Below are 18304 nucleotides of genomic sequence, written 5' to 3'. Positions count from 1 at the left end.
TGAGTGTGTAGCTGGCAAAACATCCCCTAAAACTAGGTCTGCTCTCACATATTTAATACAAAATTGGCAGGATAGGCCTTAGTGTGATATTGGTTCGATGATTCCTTTTTATTCTTCATAGATAATCCCAATCACTCAAAACTTGTCATATATTGTTACATTTATAAGGGGGTAGAGGTAGGGACAGTAATTAGAATTAAGGTATAGACCCCATTTGTGTTCACTTAGCATTTGTGTTCACACTTGTGGGAGTTTCTTCCTTGTGTTAAGGATACGTTGATAGAGATAGGTCGTCCTGTTTGTTTGTGCGCTGCTGGGAGACCTTTAGCGTTGTAACCGTTCGTGTCTAAAAAGGTAAGGTGTCTTGTCACGTGTCTCTTCTATTAAATCACGTGGGGGTTAAGCAAGAGAGATGATGCAGCATTATACAGTTCATGCCACTGTGTGCCTATTTCCCCCTACCCTTGCATCCTGGGGCAGAGGGAGAAGTTCCCTCTTTCTTTTCCGGAGGAAGAAGCACTTTTATTATGGTTGGTCAGGAAAGCGAACCTTACTCTTTTTGGGGTGGGGCAGGGCGAGGGGAATTAAGGCACAGATATTAGGCAGGGGTGGGGATAAACTATGATGATCTATACCTCATACTGGATGAATCCGAATACTGTATAATAAATAAGGCAATTATCAGTGCCTTCAGAAAAGCATTGACAGTTTACACCCCTTGACTTTTTCACATTTTTTGTGTTGCAGCCTGAATAAAAAATGGATTGTACTAAAAAAATATTGTCACTGATCTACACAAGATACCCCATAATGTCAAAGTGGATTTAAAAAAAAACATTTTTTTTACAAAATAATTAAAAATGAAAGGCAGAAATTTCAAATTTACATAATTATTCAGCCCCCAGAGTCAATACTTTGTAGAAGCGCCTTTGGCAGTGATTACAGTTTCGAGTCTTCTTGGATATGTCTGTATCAACTTTGCATATCTGGATTTGGGGAGTTTCTCCCATTCTTCCTTGCAGATTTGCTCAAGCTCTGTCAAGTTGGGTGGGGAGCGTCAGGGAACAGCAATTTTCAAGTCTTTCCGCAGATTTTCAATGGGATTCAAGTCTGGGCTTTGGCTGGGCCACTCAAGGACATTCACATTCTTGTTCTAAAGCCAATCCAGTGTTGCTTTGGCTGTATGCTTTGGGTCATTGTCCAGTTGGAACGTAAATCTTCATCACAGTCTAAGGTCTTTTGCACTCTGAAGCAGGTTCCTCTGAAGTATTTGCCTGTATTTGGCTCCATTCCTTGTTCCCTCTATCCTTACAAGTCTCCCAGTCCCTGCCGCTGAAAAGCATCCCCATAGGATGATGGTGCCACCACCATTACGGTGGTCCAAAAATGCAAAAAAAAATCACTTTTTTATCTGGATTTTGATGCTCTATTGGATTATTGTTAGAAATGGTCTAAATCATTCACCCAAAAAATATTTTGCATCTGAGTCATCTATAAACTCATACACACTCAACATATAAATTTGTCATTTTGGTCAATTTTAATGAAAATCGTCCATGTTGAGAGGCTTACAAATACTTTAGAAATATTTTTTCCCTAAATAATGTCATTGATGGTACATACCCCTGTGAAGTCCTCATGGTCGAAACATGAGTCAGACATGTATGAACATGTTTCAAACATGTTTCAAGCATTGTCAAACATGTTTCGACCATGATGATTTCACACTCACAGGCGCAATGCGCATGCAAAAAGTCATGAACCACAAAATGGCTTAGTACAATAGTGCATGTACTTTTTCCACCTAGGTTGCTATTGGATTGTTCTCATTTAGCCAAATTTGGTGAAAAACGCCATATTTCAATTGAAGTGTGTATGAGTTTCTAGATGGAATTGAGCGAAAATATTTGGTGGGTGAATGTTTTAGACCATTTCTAACAATAATCCAGTAGAGCATCAAAATCGGAGAGATCGATGTTTTTTGGACCACCCTAACCACCATGCTTCACGGTAGGGATGGTGTTATATGGGTGATGAGCTATGCTCGGTTTTCGCCAGATGTAACTCTTTGCGTTCAGGACAAAGAGTTCAATTTTCGTCTCATCAGACCACATAATATTTTGCCTCATTCTCTCAGTCCTTTCTCTCAGTCTTCAGTTTTCAGTATTCAGTCTCTCAGTCAGAGTCAGACATGGGCACTGAGGAAGTTAGAAGTGGAGGAATGGTTGATCAGAGTAGTGATGGCAATGTACAAAAGAGCGCGCACAGCTGTAAGGACGAAGGACGGGAATAGTGGTGAGTTTGAGGTGAAGGTGGGAGTGCATCAGGGGTCGGAACTAAGTCCACTACTATTTGTAGCTGTGATGGAGGTGCTGGCTCAAAACGTAAAGGAGGGTTTACCGTGGGAGTTGTTGTATGCAGATGATCTGGTGTTGATTGCAGAAACTATGGATGGACTGAAGGAAAAGATGAACAAGTGGAAGGAATGTATGGAGACAAAAGGTCTGAAGGTGAATATAGGAAAGACGAAGGTGATGGCAAGTGGTAAAGCATGTGGTGAGGTGGAAAGAACTGGGAAGTGGCCATGTGCTGTGTGCAGGAAGGGTGTCGGAGTGAACTCCATTCAATGTACAATGTGCGCTGAGTGGGTTCATCAAAAATGTAGTGGTCTGAGAGGGTCATTAACCAGTGTGGCAGCGAAATTCAAATGTAAGGTGTGCACAGAGGGAGCTGCAGATGGAGGAAATGTTGAGTTGGATCTTGGAGACGGCGTGAAGCTGGAAGGTGTGAAAACATTTTGCTACCTCGGAGACATGCTGAATGGAGAAGGTGGATCAGACTCGGCAACAGTTGCTGGAGTGAGATGTGCATGGAAGAAGTTTCGGGAACTGAGTGGCGTGCTGATGAGGAGGGGAGTGTCCTTGAAGCTGAAGGGAAAGGTGTATGCTGCATGTGTGAGAAGTGTTACGATTTATGGGAGCGAGACATGGGTCATGAATGTAGAGCAGCAACGAAGGCTGGAAAGGGTGGAAATGCGAATGGTTCTGTGGATGTGTGGAGTATCGTTGAGAGAGAGGAAGACAAATGATGAATTGCGAAAGATGATGGGAATAGAGCCTGTGATTGAGGCTGTGAAGAGGAACAGGTTGAGATGGTTTGGTCATGTGTTGAGGAAGGATGAAAGTGACTGGTTGAGAAGAGTGATAGAAATGAATGTAGAAGGAAGTAGAGGACGGGGAAGACCGAGAAAGACTTGGCTAAAGATGGTGGAAGAAGAAATGCGGGCAAGGGGGTTAACAAGGAGAGATGCAGAAAATAGGGCAAAATGGAGAAGATTATCATGGGGACTGCAAGGCTAACCCCCACTCTATCAGGGAAAATGGCCTTAAAATGCCTGTTGTTGTTGTTGTTGTTGTTGTTGTTGTTGTATTCTCTCAGTCCTTTACATGCCTTTTTACAAACTCCAGGTGTGCTGTCATGTGCTTTTTTCTCAAGAGTGGCTTCCGTCTGGCCACTCTCCCATAAAGCCTAGATTTGGGAAGGGATGCAAAGACAGTTGGCTTTCTGGCAGTTTCTCCCATTTCAGCCAAGGAACTCTGTAGTTCTGTGTTAGTGGTCATTGGGTTCTTGGTCACCTCCCTGACCAAGGTCCTTCTTGCCCGGTTGCTCAATTTGGTCGGATGGCCAGCTCTCGGAAGAGTCTGGGTAGTTCCATATTCTTTCCATTTCCGAATGATGGAGCTCACTGTGCTCTGGGAAACTTTCAACACTCGAGAAATTGTTTTATACCCTTCCCCAGATCTATGCCATCTCACAATTCTATCCCGGAGTTCTACAGACAGTTCCTTGGACGTCATGGTAGAGTTTCTGCTCTAACATGCACTGTCAAATGTGGGACCTTATATAGAAAGGTGCGTTTCTTTCTAAATCATATCCAATAAATTGAATTGGCCATAGGTGGACTCCAATCAAGTTGTGGAGATATCTCAAGGATGGTCAAAGAAAAATCAGATGCACCTGAGCTCAATTTGGAGTGTCATAGCAAAGGGGTTGAATACTTATTGACTCAAGACATTTCAGCTTTTCAACTGTAATTAATTTGTAAAAATTTCTAAAGAAAAAATTCCACTTTGACATTCTGGGGTATTATGTGTAGATCAGTAACAAAAAAAATCTCAATTTAATCCGTTTAAATTCAGGCTGTCACACAACATAATGTGAAAAAGTCAAGGGGTGTGAATACTTTCTGAAGACAATGTATGTGTGTATGTATGTATGTATGTACATCTGAAAATTATAGAAAAAAAAACAAAGCTGGCTCCTCACTACCAAATTTTGGATAAGTGTTGGTAGTACCCAGGGTGAGGTCATGGGCACAAAAACAAAATCTCTCCCCCTTGCAGGGAGGCAGGAAGGGGGAGGGAAGGAGACGACCTACTAATGCTCCCAAAGAAACGGGAGCGGGTGTTTCTAGTACAATAAACACCAAATCTGATCTGCATATTGAGTATTGATTGTAATATATTTGCTCACATCAGCCAAATGTATGGATGGTTGCTTGCATGTAAAGCCATTTAGTCGAGCCGAATGCCGAGTTTATGCCCTGAATACATCATGGATTATTAAAAGTGCTGCGTTACAACAGTGTGGTTTGCCAGCAGCAGCATTCGCAAACAAACCCAACCTCTATTGATATTCGGTGTCAATGGCCCTGTAAACCGGATGATGTTTTTCCAGTTTGACTATGTAATACAAACAGACCCCTGTAATCATCAAAGTTCACATAGCAGCCTTTCAAGGCCAACTTTGGGCACAGTTGGAATGCGGGTTGTCTGCGAATCAATCGGCCCACCCTGCAGATGGCATGACAAAGGCTGGAATGTGGCCTTCATCTTCGGCCCATTGTCACTGGTTTTAGGCCACAGGGCGCAAGCCATAAGTGAAGGAACCCCAGATTTTCAGGTCCAAGTCCAGTGCCATAGTTACCCAAGGCGATAGACAGGAAAACCCAACATGGTGGCTCTTGCGTAGAAGCAGGTGGCGATTGTGAAGAGAAACGCAAGAAAAAAAAACAACGCAAGAACTCCAATTTTTAACTTAAAGTGAATGAAGCTATTTATGTATTAAAAGAGGAAACTTTCCAAATAAAATGCCGCTAAACCAAAGTCCCCGCTCACTCCACAGTAAGTTAAATGGGCCGATGGAATGTGAGGGACATTTTTGAAGCATGTACGAATTTGCATCCCATCAGCACAAGGAGCAAAGGTTTAGGTGGAAAACCTTAAACAGATAATGGTTTTCTTTTTTAAGAGTGCTCTTAGCAGCGAGAGAATTTCGTTCCAAATGCAATCAGGCCAACCCCAAATGGCAAAGAACCGCAAGGCACAGCAAGAGCGGGTCAACTCTAATGTTTCGTCAATTACCAGCGTGCTTTGGACGGCAGAAAACAAGCAGCGAAGGCCTCGCTCAAAGTGTTTATGCAGCACTGTTCCAAAGAATTTCCCCCTAAACTGCACTGCACTCCTCGCTCCGAGCTTTGATGTCTTCGCTTGCTCAAATAAAAGGAAAAAACAATACGACTGTGAGTGGGTCGACGCATTGGTACAGTGCCGAGGATACTGCACCGGCATACCAGAAGTCGAGTTCAACTGTGACTGCAGACAGCAGTATTAACGACCGGTCTCTGGGTGCCTGGAGCCAAAGTTGGTCTCAGAAGTCGTAGGTCCAACTTGAAGGGACCAATCAAATATGCACACAAGGTCACATGCCTGCATGGGAAAAAGGCACGTTCCTCTGAGTGAAGGCAGTTGCTAATAATAACGATGAGATGGTAGTCTTTGGGTTAATTTGAAGTGAATGACAAGTATGCTGATAGGATCGTCGGTTCTTTACCCCATTCCTAAACCCGCAAGTGGGATTTGAAGCGTTTCCTTTGAAGGTAACCCTGGTCGAATTGGTTGGAAGTAAGTGTCAGTACTTTGGTGAACAAGCATTCCTTCATGTCCTTTGGTACCCTGTGCCATCAATCACAAATGTCTGGAAAGAGGCTTCAGTCAAACTTTATCAGACCTTTGGGACAAGCTATCTGCCTAAGAAAACTTTGTGGCTGCCATTGTTTAGTTGAATGGGGCCTAGCAATACATATTGGATCCATCAATTACCGTGTTGATGCACGTTATTTATATTTATATTCAAAATCGAGGCTCATGGAAGAGCCGGGTGACAGAGGGGAAAAAGGCATCATACTGACACAGGTAGATGCAACAAGCAAGAGAACGAACGACATGATTGCTGGTGAAAACTCAGCTAGGTCGCTAACCTTAAGAAGCAGTCTATTGGCCCGAAAATTGATCTGGTCTGCATGTGGTGCGAATTTATGCTGCCGTTGACTCTTTATGCCCTCATAACAGCATGGAATGGACATTAGGGAGTAACAACAACAACAGGCATTTTAAAGCCATTTTCCCTGCAAGAGCGGGGGTTAGCATTGCGGGCCCCATGACAATCTTCTCCATTTTGCCCTATTTTCTGCATCTCTCCTTGTTAACCCCCTTGCCCGCATTTCTTCTTCCACCATCTTTAGCCAAGTCTTTCTCGGTCTTCCCCGTCCTCTACTTCCTTCTACATTCATTTCCATCACTCTTCTCAACCAGTCACTTTCATCCTTCCTCAACAAATGACCAAACCATCTCAAACTGTTTCTCTTCACAGCATCAATCACAGGCTCTATTCCCATCATCTTTCACAATTCATCATTTGTCTTCCTCTCTCTCAACGATACTCCGCACATCCACCGAACCATTCGCATTTCCACCCTTTCCAGCCTTCGTTGCTGCTCTACGTTCATTACCCATGTCTCGCTCCCATAAATCATAACACTTCTCACACATGCAGCATACACCTTTCCCTTCAGCTTCAACGACACTCCCCTCCTCGTTAGAGACATTATGACATTATGAGATGGACATTAGATGGACATTAGACATTAGAGATGGACATTAGAATGATGGACATTAGATGATTATGGACATTAGACAATGGACATTAGAGAGCATCATATGAAAATGTAGTGCATCCTCCTAGAACAAGATAAATTAAATAAAACCCTATATATATATATATATATATATATATATATATATATACGTATAAAGCGCGGCGTTACGCGCGCTGCTTGTGAGCAAGGAGGAAGCGGACAAGCGGTAACATATAAACGTCTTTATTGTAAGACTACACTGTAACACTGTACTGTCCCGGGCTGGGCGCCCGGTGTATATCATGAGGCCACGCCTACCCCTGGTGCGTGGCCACCGCCCACTTGGTGCGCGGAATGATGTCACCACGCCAATGGGCTTTTGTGTCCGCCACACGCGCCCCCCCAGAATTCCCGCGCACCTGGAGGGCCAGTTTGCGGGGCAGACGAATGACCCGGCCGAAGCGCCCCCTGGCGATCGGCGGCGTCCGGGGTGCAGGGATGCCAGGTGGGATGCCCGCCCCTGGCTGCCCCTGGGATGGGTGCAGGACCGGGGGGCGGCGTGGCTGGGCGGTGCCGGGGGTCCGCCCGCAGGAGGGCGGCCCCGACGTGGGGGTCGGGCCACTGGCGGTGGATGGTCCACATCGAGGTGGGCCGGCTTGAGGCGGTCTACCGAAACGCGGTCAGGAGTACCGCCGATGTCCAGGGTGAAGTGCTTCGCCCCGGTCTCCAGCACGCGGAAAGGCCCGTCGTACGGGGGCCGCAGTGGTGTCCGATGGGCATCGTGGCGGACGAAGACGTACTCCGCCGTGCGAAGCTCCGGGGCGACGTGCGTCGGTGGGTGCCCGTGGCATGCCGTTGGCACCGGGGCGAACCTCTGGGCGGTCTCTTGTAGAGCGGAGCGCTGCTGTGCCGCGGACCATGGTGCCGTGGAGTCGGGGAGGAACTCGCCCGGCACCCGCAGCGGTTGCCCGAAGACCAATTCCGCCGCGGATGCGCGCAGGTCCTCCTTGGGCGCCGTCCGGAGGCCCAGCAGGACCCAGGGGAGCCTGTCGACCCAGCCGCCGTCGCGGAGGGTGGCCCGGAGCGCGGCCTTCAATGAGCGGTGAAATCGCTCACACAGGCCGTTAGCCTGGGGATGGTAGGCCGTGGTTCGGTGCAGCCGGACCCCGAGCCCCTGCGCAACCGCCCCCCAGAGCTCCGAGGTGAACTGGGGGCCGCGGTCGGATGAGATGTCTGAGGGGGCGCCGAACCGGGCGACCCAGGTGGCGATGAAAGCCTGCGCGACATCGGCCGCCGTTGTCGACGCCAAGGGCACGGCCTCCGGCCACCGGGTGGTGCGGTCCACCATGGTGAGGACGTAGGTGAAACCCCGCGAGGGGGGCAGAGGTCCCACCAGGTCCACGTGGACGTGGTCAAACCGGCGTTCCGGCACCGTGAACGGGGCCAACGGGGCCTGGGTGTGCCGGTGCACCTTGGCGCGCTGGCACGCGAGGCACGTCCTGGCCCAGCCGCGGACGGCCTTCCGGAGGCCATGCCAGACGAACTTGTCGGCGATCAGCCTTTGGGAGGCCCTCGCGCCCGGGTGGGACAGGCCGTGGATGGCGTCAAACACCTGGCGCTGCCAGCCCGCGGGCACGATGGGGCGAGGACGCCCGAGGGAGACGTCGCACAAGAGGGCCGCGCCCGCGCCGTCAAACGGCACCTCGGTGACGCGGAGGCTCGTGACGGCGGTCCGCAAGGCCTGGACGTCGGGGTCAGCGGCCTGGTCCGCTGCCATCCGGGCATAGTCGATGCCGAGGTGGACTGCGTGGGCGACGGCCCGGGAAAGGCAATCCGCCACCGGGTTGTCCTTCCCCGCGACGTGCTGGATGTCCGTCGTGTACTCGGACACGGCCGAGAGGTGACGCTGCTGCCGGGCCGACCACGGCTCGGTGACTTTGCCCATCGCAAAGATCAGCGGCTTGTGGTCGACGAAGGCAGTGAACGCCCGGCCCTCGAGCAGATGGCGGAAGTGCCTGACCGCCAAGTGAAGTCCGAGCAACTCGCGGTCGAAGGTACTGTAACGGCGTTCGGGCGGGCGAAGCTGCCGGCTAAAGAACGCCAGCGGTTGCCAAGCTCCACGCACCCATTGCTCATGCACTGCGCCCACCGCGTAGTCCGAGGCATCGGTGGTGAGGGCGATCGGTGCATCGGGCGCCGGGTGCGCGAGCATGGTGGCGTTAGCCAAGGCGAGCTTCGCGCCCGTGAACGCCGTGTCCATCTGCTCGGTCCAGGTAACGTCGCCTTTGCCCGGCTTACCTCGGAGAGCTTCGTGCAGGGGGCGCAGGAGCTGGGCGATACGGGGCAGGAACCGATGGTAAAAGTTCACCATGCCCAGGAACTCCTGCAGCCCTCTGATCGTGCGGGGGCGCGGAAACCCCTTCACCGCCTCCACCTTGGCCGGTAGGGGGACGGCTCCGTGCCTGGTGACACGGTGCCCCAGAAAATCGATTGTGGCGGCGCCGAACCGGCACTTTGCGGGGTTCACAATCAGGCCATGCTGGCCCAGGCGTTCGAAGAGCGTGCGGAGGTGGCGTAGGTGCTCTTCGCGGGACGCGCTGGCGACGAGGATATCGTCCAGGTAAACGAAGACAAAATCCAAGTCGCGCAGGACGCTGTCCATCAGTCGCTGGAACGCCTGAGCCGCATTCTTCAGACCGAAGGGCATGCGCAAGAACTCGAAGAGTCCGAATGGCGTGATGACCGCCGTCTTCGGGACGTCCTCCGGCCTGACGGGGACCTGATGGTAGCCGCGTATGAGGTCCACCTTCGAGAAGAAGGACCTGCCCGCCAAACGGGCGGAAAAGTCCTGAATGTGGGGGACGGGGTAGCGGTCGGGAGTCGTGGCGTCATTGAGACGGCGATAGTCCCCGCACGGTCGCCATCCCCCGCCGGGCTTCGGCACGATGTGCAGCGGCGACGCCCAAGCGCTCTCTGAGCGCCGAACGATGCCGAGTCGCTCCAGGGTAGCGAACTCCGCTTTTGCCACCGCCAGCTTCGTCGGCTCGAGGCGGCGTGCCCGGGCGTAGACCGGTGGCCCGACGGTGGGGATGTGATGGGCCACCCCGTGCTTGACGGCCCCCGCCGAGAAGGTGGGCCGCGTGAGGGCCCGGAAGCCGGCGAGGAGGCGGGTGAATGCGTCCGCTGCCGGAAGCGTACAGACCAACGTGGCCGGAACCGAATCGTTCGGCAAGCCGCTTGGCAAGCCGCTCGTTGAGCTGGGCAACGCACAAGCGAGCGAGCTGAACGTCTCGGCCTGGACAAGCCGTCTGCGCTTGACGTCGACCAGGAGCCCATTAGCGCACAGGAAGTCCGCGCCAAGCAGTGCCATGGGCACGTCGGCGGTGACGAACGTCCATCGGAAAACCTGCCCTCCAAACCGCAGAGAGAGGCAGCGTTTTCCGTACGTACGGATGGGCGTCCCGTTCGCGGCAAGCAGCGCGGGGCCCCCACCCGCGGCGTGCTTGTCTGACGTGCCGGCGGGAATGACACTCACCTGCGCTCCCGTGTCGCACAGGTAACGGCGCCTGGAGAAGGTGTCCGTTATGAACAGCAGGCTGTTCGAATGGCCGGCGCTCATCGCCACTATTGAGCGCCGGCCCGGGCGTTTCCCGACCCGTTGAAGGAGCACGGCGGATGACACCGCCGAGCTTCGTGGCCGAACTTGGCATGGAACCAGCACCAGGTGGTGGAGCTGGAGGAGCGCGGCTGGCTCCGCCAGGCCGGTGGAGTTGGCGGGTTTCCCCGCGGTGGCGGTTTTCGCCGCGGCGGTGGGCGGGGCGTGGCGGCGTTCACGAGGTGCGTATCAGCATGCTGCTGAACATCAGCGTGCTGTAGAAGCTGATGCTGTGGAGCATGCTGCTGAACATCAGCGTCGAGGGCCGTGACGGCCACGCCGACGCTCGCCCGCATGTCCGAAGCGGCGAAGTACCTGTCCGCCTCGGCCGCCAATGCTCGGGGTTCCGTTAGCTCGGTCCCGGCCAACGCGAGGCGGACCTGCGCTGGAAGTTGGCGCCGGAAAAGCGCCCGGAATAGCGAACCGGGGGCTTCGTCGCCCAACAGTGACAGCATATGGTCCATTCGGACCGACGGGCGCGTCTCACCGAGCTCGGGGAGATCCAGGAGGCGGTCGGCCCGTGCGTCGTCCGTAAGGCCGAACGTGGCTAGGAGTAGCCGCTTGAGTGCCTCGTACTTGTGGCCGTTCGGTGGGTGGCGAAGGACGGACACAACTCGAGCGGCCGTGCCGGGCCCGAGGGAGGCGACGACGTGGCAATAGCGCGTGTCATCGCCGGTGAGGCGCCGAAGCTGAAATTGGGCTTCGGCCTGGACGAACCAGACTTCGGCCTGAGCCTCCCAAAATTCCGGAAGTTTGACGAAGTCGGCCATGGCGATGGCGTCGCGTGTGGAAGGATCGCTCCAGCAGATCCAACGTCGAGGGTCACCAGTGAAGCGCGGCGTTACGCGCGCTGCTTGTGAGCAAGGAGGAAGCGGACAAGCGGTAACATATAAACGTCTTTATTGTAAGACTACACTGTAACACTGTACTGTCCCGGGCTGGGCGCCCGGTGTATATCATGAGGCCACGCCTACCCCTGGTGCGTGGCCACCGCCCACTTGGTGCGCGGAATGATGTCACCACGCCAGTGGGCTTTTGTGTCCGCCACACGTATATATATATATATATATATATATATATATATATATATATGATATGATAAGACACCATTTGATCTACCACACGTGTTAAAATGCATCTAGTGTTGCTTAATCTTGCCATTCACTTACCTTGTTTTTTATTTAAAGTAATAAATAATTTATAATACAGTATCTGCTACTGCTACTACTACTACTACTACTACTACTACTACTACTACTACTACTATGGCACCAAATATTCCCATCTTATTGTTGGGTTGGCCAGGGAAGGTATTTGGCCCATGTCTTTCACGAACCAGCTGGCCGGGCCTGACGTTCAACTGAAGGCGATTTGGGCAAGAATTTGTAATTTGTTCAGGGTTCCAGGGATAACTTGCATACTCCTCACAAAAGACGCCAAACATGGGATCGTTAATGTCCAACAACTAATGCGAGAAGATGGGACACCCAGATAAATGTCCATCCGATGAACGGAGCACTTTGTAATGCAACACCCTACCTACAAGGCACAAATCTGACTGTTTATAGTCAGGCTGAGAATATAATATAGGCCAGACCACTCAAAGGGTGCACAGTAAATATCCAGGAGTATCTCTTGAAAAGAGGACGGCACTGTGTGCTGGTACCCTGGGCAAATTCCATTATTGTGGCATACATTAACTAACTTGTGCACATATTATTCACTGACGTTCACTTGTGCACATATAATGCACAGGAACATATTATTCACTGACGTATATTTACCTACTGCAGATGAGAATGCTCACATGGTGGTTATGGCACAGGTCATAAACCTGTTCCTGTGTATTAGGTTTCCTTTTATAATGCTAAACCACACACAGGCAATTTCTACATCACTTATGTGTATACAAACATTATTTATGAGCACAGTGGATTTTGTGGATTTAGGGAACACCATGCTCCCACACCAACAATAAAACTACAGAAAGGGTCCTCATGAGATGATCAATATCAGTAGAACACCACAATGATACAAATCATTGAATGCATGGAGACATTTCTATGATACATACTGCTCTATATTTACTGTATACTACTCTTTTTCTTTCCCTTGTCTGATACTGTTCATTCCTCTTCCTGCACATCAATGGCAGTTTGAGTCAGAGAACTTCACTGGAGACCAAAGCTATAAGCAATTAGGCTACATATAACATCACAGGTGCAAGGTAAAAGGTGAACAAGATCCAATAACGGGCTCACCTGTATCAGAGTTGATTGTAAACATTCCAAGACCTGAACCATCGTGAAGAAAGTATTTCACTCGGCCATCTCGTCCATTATCCATATCCATGGCCGATACAGTGACGACCATTGACCCTGGAGGAGCGTCTTCTTTTATTCCAGATGCCAAGGCAAAATGCTGAAACTCCGGAGAGTAGTAATTTTCATCTACGTCCACAACCTCAACAGTGAGCTGACACGTTGATGAAAGAGACACTGGGCGTCCGCCATCTTGGGCTCGTGCAGTCAGGTTGTAGAACTGCCTCGTCTCATAATCAAGTGGCTGTGCGATCCGCACGGTGCCAGATAGCCGGTCCACTTCAAACATCCCATTCACGCTTTCCAGCAGTGAGTAACGCACCTCTCCCCCACTGCCTACATCAGGATCCCAAGCTTCCAGAAAAACGACAACTGACCCCACTGGCACGTCTTCACGCAGTCTAACACTGTACGTATTCGGGGTGAACTTCGGGCGATTGTCATTTACGTCGTCAATATTTACTTCTACAATGACAGAAGAAGAGAGCATTTTTTCCTCCTCTGCACTATCATAAGCTTCCACCTCCAGTTCATAAAAAGGAATGAGCTCTCTGTCCAAAGACCTAGTGATGCGAATTATTCCCAACTTTTCATCAATAGCAAACTGATCGGTATGGGTATTCAGTTGATATCGGACTGTTCCATAGTCCAAAGAATCTGTATCAACTGCTTCGATGCGAATAATGTGTTTTCCTGGCCTGGCATCTTCACGGATGGTGACAGCATATGACGACTCTAAGAACGTGGGCTTGTTGTCATTGACGTCTAGGACATGAACGGTCATTATCTTCGATGACGTTTTTTGTGGCATTCCCAAATCAAAGGCTGTCACATTGATAACATGGAGGTCTCGAATCTCATAGTCCAAGGGTAATAGCACTTGGACAGATCCAGTTTCACTGTTAATTGTAAAATGACCGTCATTACCACCAGATATCACATACTTTATCATGCCATTGAAACCGCCATCTTCATCTTCCGCAGAAACCTGAAATAGCACACTGTCCACGGCAACATCCTCTCTAACCATGACCACTGACTCAACTGAATTGATGAAGTGAGGTGCATGGCGGTTGATGCTGTGACCATCTTCAAACAACTCCTCCATCCCCATCATATTCTTAAGTTTGCTCGCATGGAAAAGTGCTTTGGCAACCACAGCAGCAATGCCAGTATTTTGGCAATGGATCTCAGCGGGATTGTGCCTGGAATCCTCCACTGTTAGGTTGACAGTCAAAGGCTTGGCCCAGAAATCGCCATCAGTTGCAGCAATTTGGAGATAGTAGGCATGCCTTGGACTATTTGAAAGTGGTTGCCGAATAAACAGCATTCCAGAGGTGGAATCAAGTGAGAACATTCCTTGTTCATTTCCAGAGTGGATTTCATACCTGACTAATTGAAGCTCATCACCATCAATCGCTGATACAGTGGCTACGGTTTCTCCAATGCTCGCATCACGCGCCACAAAACCAGTGCAGTTGATCTGCTCAAACACCGGCCATTGGTCATTAATATTGTTAAGAGTGATGGAAACCAAGACCTCAGTTTCACGGCGAAAAGGAGAGCCCCAATCGGAAGCGCGAACCCGCAAGTTGTAGGCCCTGGCCATAAGCTCGTAGTCAAGTTCCTGAGATGTACTAACAATGCCGGTGAAGGGGTCAATGGCAAAAGGCATGGACACAATGTTTGAAATGCTGTAAGTGATGTAACCATTCTCACCTTCGTCAGCATCAGTTGCAAGCACAGATATCACACTGGTCCCAATGACAACATTTTCACTGACTGTAGCTTTGTAAGAAGAATACTGGAATCTAGGAGCGTGATCATTTTCATCCACAATCTTTACCTTTACTCTAGTGAACGACTCATCCACATCAGTACCAATCTCAACTTCAGTTTGGTTTTTGCCAATTCTGTTCAGTTTACCCACCAATGTCACAAGACCAGATCTAGGTCCTATTGTAAAAAGCCCCTCTTCATCATCATGAGAGCGAATGCGAAAGTTGAAGTTTGGAGAAAGGGAAGATGCCTTAACCAGGACAACTTGAGTATTGGGAGGAGATAACTCACCAAGTTCAACACTGTACACCTTTTCTTCAAAATGCACGGCTGCTCGTCTGTGAAATACGCTGTTTATGTTGATTACATGTATTGGAGAAAATATCGTAGGGGAACCTCCATCTGAAGCTTGCACACTCAAGTTATAGCCATATGCATAGCTATCCCATCGCGGCTCCCCAACAGCTTTGATTAGAAAAGTGTTTTCGTCCACGGTAGACCTTGCAACGTAGAACTCTTGAAGAGGGTCCCCATCCAAGATGGTCAGAGAAGAAATGATTCCTCCCTTTCCTGTGTCCTCGTCTTCCACAGTGACCACTGCGTATAGGTTTCCTTCTTCACCAGAAAGCATTTGTGAGACAACAGTGACAACTGGTGCATGTCGATTCGGCTCCTGTACATATATGGTCAATTGGGCGCCACCATGTGCTCCTCCACTTCCGTAGAGCTTTGTTCCTCGGTCCATCGCAATAATAGTCAATGTGTGAGTCCGGGTCCGGCTGAAATCAAGCTTCCCAGTCAGCCAAACGTCTCCCGAGGTTGGATGTACAGCAAAAAGGTCAGTTTGTTCTGCAATGCTGTAATAGAACTCCCCATTTTTACCAATATCCGCATCTGTTGCGGTTACCGTGGTTACAATGGAGCGGATCGGAGCGTCCTCAGATATTTTTGCAGAGTATGACGTCGGTGAGAAAAGTGGGCGAAGGTCATTCGTGTCGAGCACCTGGACAAGCACTTTGGTCCACGCTTCAATGTTCCAACCTTTCAAGACTGCCTTTACAGTCACAACATATTTGTCCTGAACCTCTCGATTCAACATGGCCAATTTTACCCGTTTTGTGCGAAGCCGTAGAAAGCAAAAGTCACCAACAACATGACCTTCCGCTTTGAAGTTATTTCCATCTCCAGAAATGACCTTGTACTTTAGGTCCCATGTAGAATCATTCAAATGTATTCCCATTTTTATCCAACTTTCTACGTAAGATTTTACAGCAGAGTTCTCATATATAGTAGCGTTGTACACCGGGTATGTGAACTGTAGGGAAGGTAGATCGATGGTCTCTGTTCTGCTGCTCTGGGTGTGCCCAGCAAGGATCAGAAGCAGCAACAGCAACAACTGCTGCTGCTTCAAGGCTGGTAGTGCTGGCTCCATGCCAAGCCCACTTCAGTTTGCAACTTCAGGACCTGCAATAAACAACAATGTAAGGCACATGGAACAATCAAAGGTAGAGTGAAAAAGCCCATCAACATAACCTGAGAACACCACAAATCATAAATGCATCTTACGGAACAGCATCGGGACCAGGCCAAATCAATGTTGTTTTTTTGTATACAGTGTTGAGGGTCATGAGGAGCTAGACCATAGAAAGGATCATGATGTAATGGAAAGAAAAGAACAGTAGACAGAGAGGAGGAGGGGGCAGGGACAGCCATCGCAGGGTTGAAAGATGAAATATGAGGGAGACTTGAAGAAATAAGTGATGTCGAGAAGAATGAAGGCAAGGGGAGGCTACAGGGGTGACCAAATTGGATACAGCCACAAACTCTCAATTAGAGAAGGGGAAGGAATTCCTGGAAACTTGGAGAGGTGAGGGTTAATAGGGGCAGAAAAGTTCATGGTTGTGATATTGTGGATGATGGGTGGTGAATAGTTGTCTTGAAGCCCTGGATGGAAGAATGAGATTGAAGAGACTGAGAGAAGTTTTCCCACAGGTGGGGAAAAAGGGGAACGAGTGAGTGGAGGTGAGCAGTGAGCCTACATTTTGGGGCTTTCAGGAGGGGGTTACTGGCAGGTTGCTTGTGTTCTATTACAGTATTGCCTTGCACGTCGATAAAACTTCAGGTGTGCCAAGGAAAGACTTTTCACAACGGAGGGTGTTCAGTCGGCAACTAGCTTTCGAGGAGAACTTAGATATATTGTTTGCCCAAGAAAGATCATGACTGATAATGAAGCCCAAAACTTTGAGTGACTGAACTTCTTCAAGAGGATTAAGAAAATAGATGGGAGGGTTCGCTAGACTAGTCTTTTCGGAGAGAGAGCGAGAGAGGGCGAGAGAGACAGAGAGACAGAGAGAGACAGAGAGAGACAGAGAGAGACAGAGAGAGAGAGAGAGACAGAGAGAGACAGAGAGAGACAGAGAGAGAGAGAGAGAGAGAGAGAGAAATTTGTCAGGATTGAAAGACATATTCTAAGTGTTTGACCAATCATGATTCTATCAAGTTTCTGCAGGGAGGGAAGAGGCTGCTGTCTGCCTATCTGAAGGATGAGGGAGGTTATGGCAGAGGGTGGGTGACATAAACAGCAAAGAATTGCAAAAATCAGTTTAGTACTCTAGATTTAAACATGACCCAATATGTACTTTCTGTGCACATTGCATGACTTCAAACGCTCCAACACTCATACGCCTGTTCGGCGAATGAGGTTTAGGATTACTGCAACTAGATCCACAATTATAATCGGTTCTTATTCTCTTGTTGTTTCACTTTTTTCTTACATTGTCTTAGGTACCAAGGAAACAGGACTGAAACCTCCAAAAGGACAGATAACTGCATGAAAGCCACTTGAGAAGGATAAAAGAACACTGGAAGCAAGAAGAGAAAATGCTTGGAGGAAACGACATGTTTTTCTATAAGGTATTTTAAAATCCACAGCCTGACAATCATATTGGCTGAATTGCTGAAGGCACCAGACATTTCTTTGTTAATCCTTAACAATAAAGTTCAATAGAAATGTTGGGGATGGATGGGCGGAGGTGGGGGGAGGAGGGGGCGTCCGAGCGGAATTAGGGAGGAGGCCCGATGGAAATGTGGGGGAGTGGAAATGTGGGGGAGTGGTCCGATGGAAATGTGGGGGAGTGGTCCGATGGAAATGTGGGGGAGTGGAAATGTGGGGGAGTGGTCCGATGGAAATGTGGGGGAGTGGTCCGATGGAAATGTGGGGGAGTGGTCCGATGGAAATGTGGGGGAGTGGTCCGATGGAAATGTGGGGGAGTGGTCCGATGGAAATGTGGGGGAGTGGTCCGATGGAAATGTGGGGGAGTGGTCCGATGGAAATGTGGGGGAGTGGTCCGATGGAAATGTGGGGGAGTGGTCCAATGGAAATGTGGGGGAGTGGTCCGATGGAAATGTGGGGGAGTGGTCCGATGGAAATTAGAGAGGAGGTCCGATGGAAATGTGGGGGAGTGGTCCGATGGAAATTAGAGAGGAGGTCCGATGGAAATGTGGGGCAGTGGTCCGATGGAAATGTGGGGGAGTGGTCCGATGGAAATGTGGGGGAGTGGTCCGATGGAAATG

The 18304-nt window shown here is 49.6% G+C and overlaps 1 protein-coding gene across 1 annotated transcript in view; it reads right to left on the bottom strand.

Annotated features, from left to right (window-relative positions):
* LOC137425206 (protocadherin Fat 1) overlaps nucleotides 1-18304 on the bottom strand; it is a 93089-nt gene that overhangs the window by 61252 nt on the left and 13533 nt on the right. The window contains exon 2 of the mRNA XM_068113389.2: nucleotides 12893-16195. Within this exon, the coding sequence (XP_067969490.2) occupies nucleotides 12893-16163 (3271 nt within the window). The 5' untranslated portion in view covers nucleotides 16164-16195. The remainder of the gene's footprint in view (nucleotides 1-12892; nucleotides 16196-18304) is intronic.

The sequence above is a fragment of the Myxine glutinosa genome, chromosome 4 (assembly GCF_964187855.1).
Source record: "Myxine glutinosa chromosome 4, kmMyxGlut1.1, whole genome shotgun sequence".
Classification (NCBI taxonomy): Eukaryota; Metazoa; Chordata; class Myxini; order Myxiniformes; family Myxinidae; genus Myxine; species Myxine glutinosa.
This window is presented reverse-complemented; position numbering and strand designations above follow the sequence as displayed.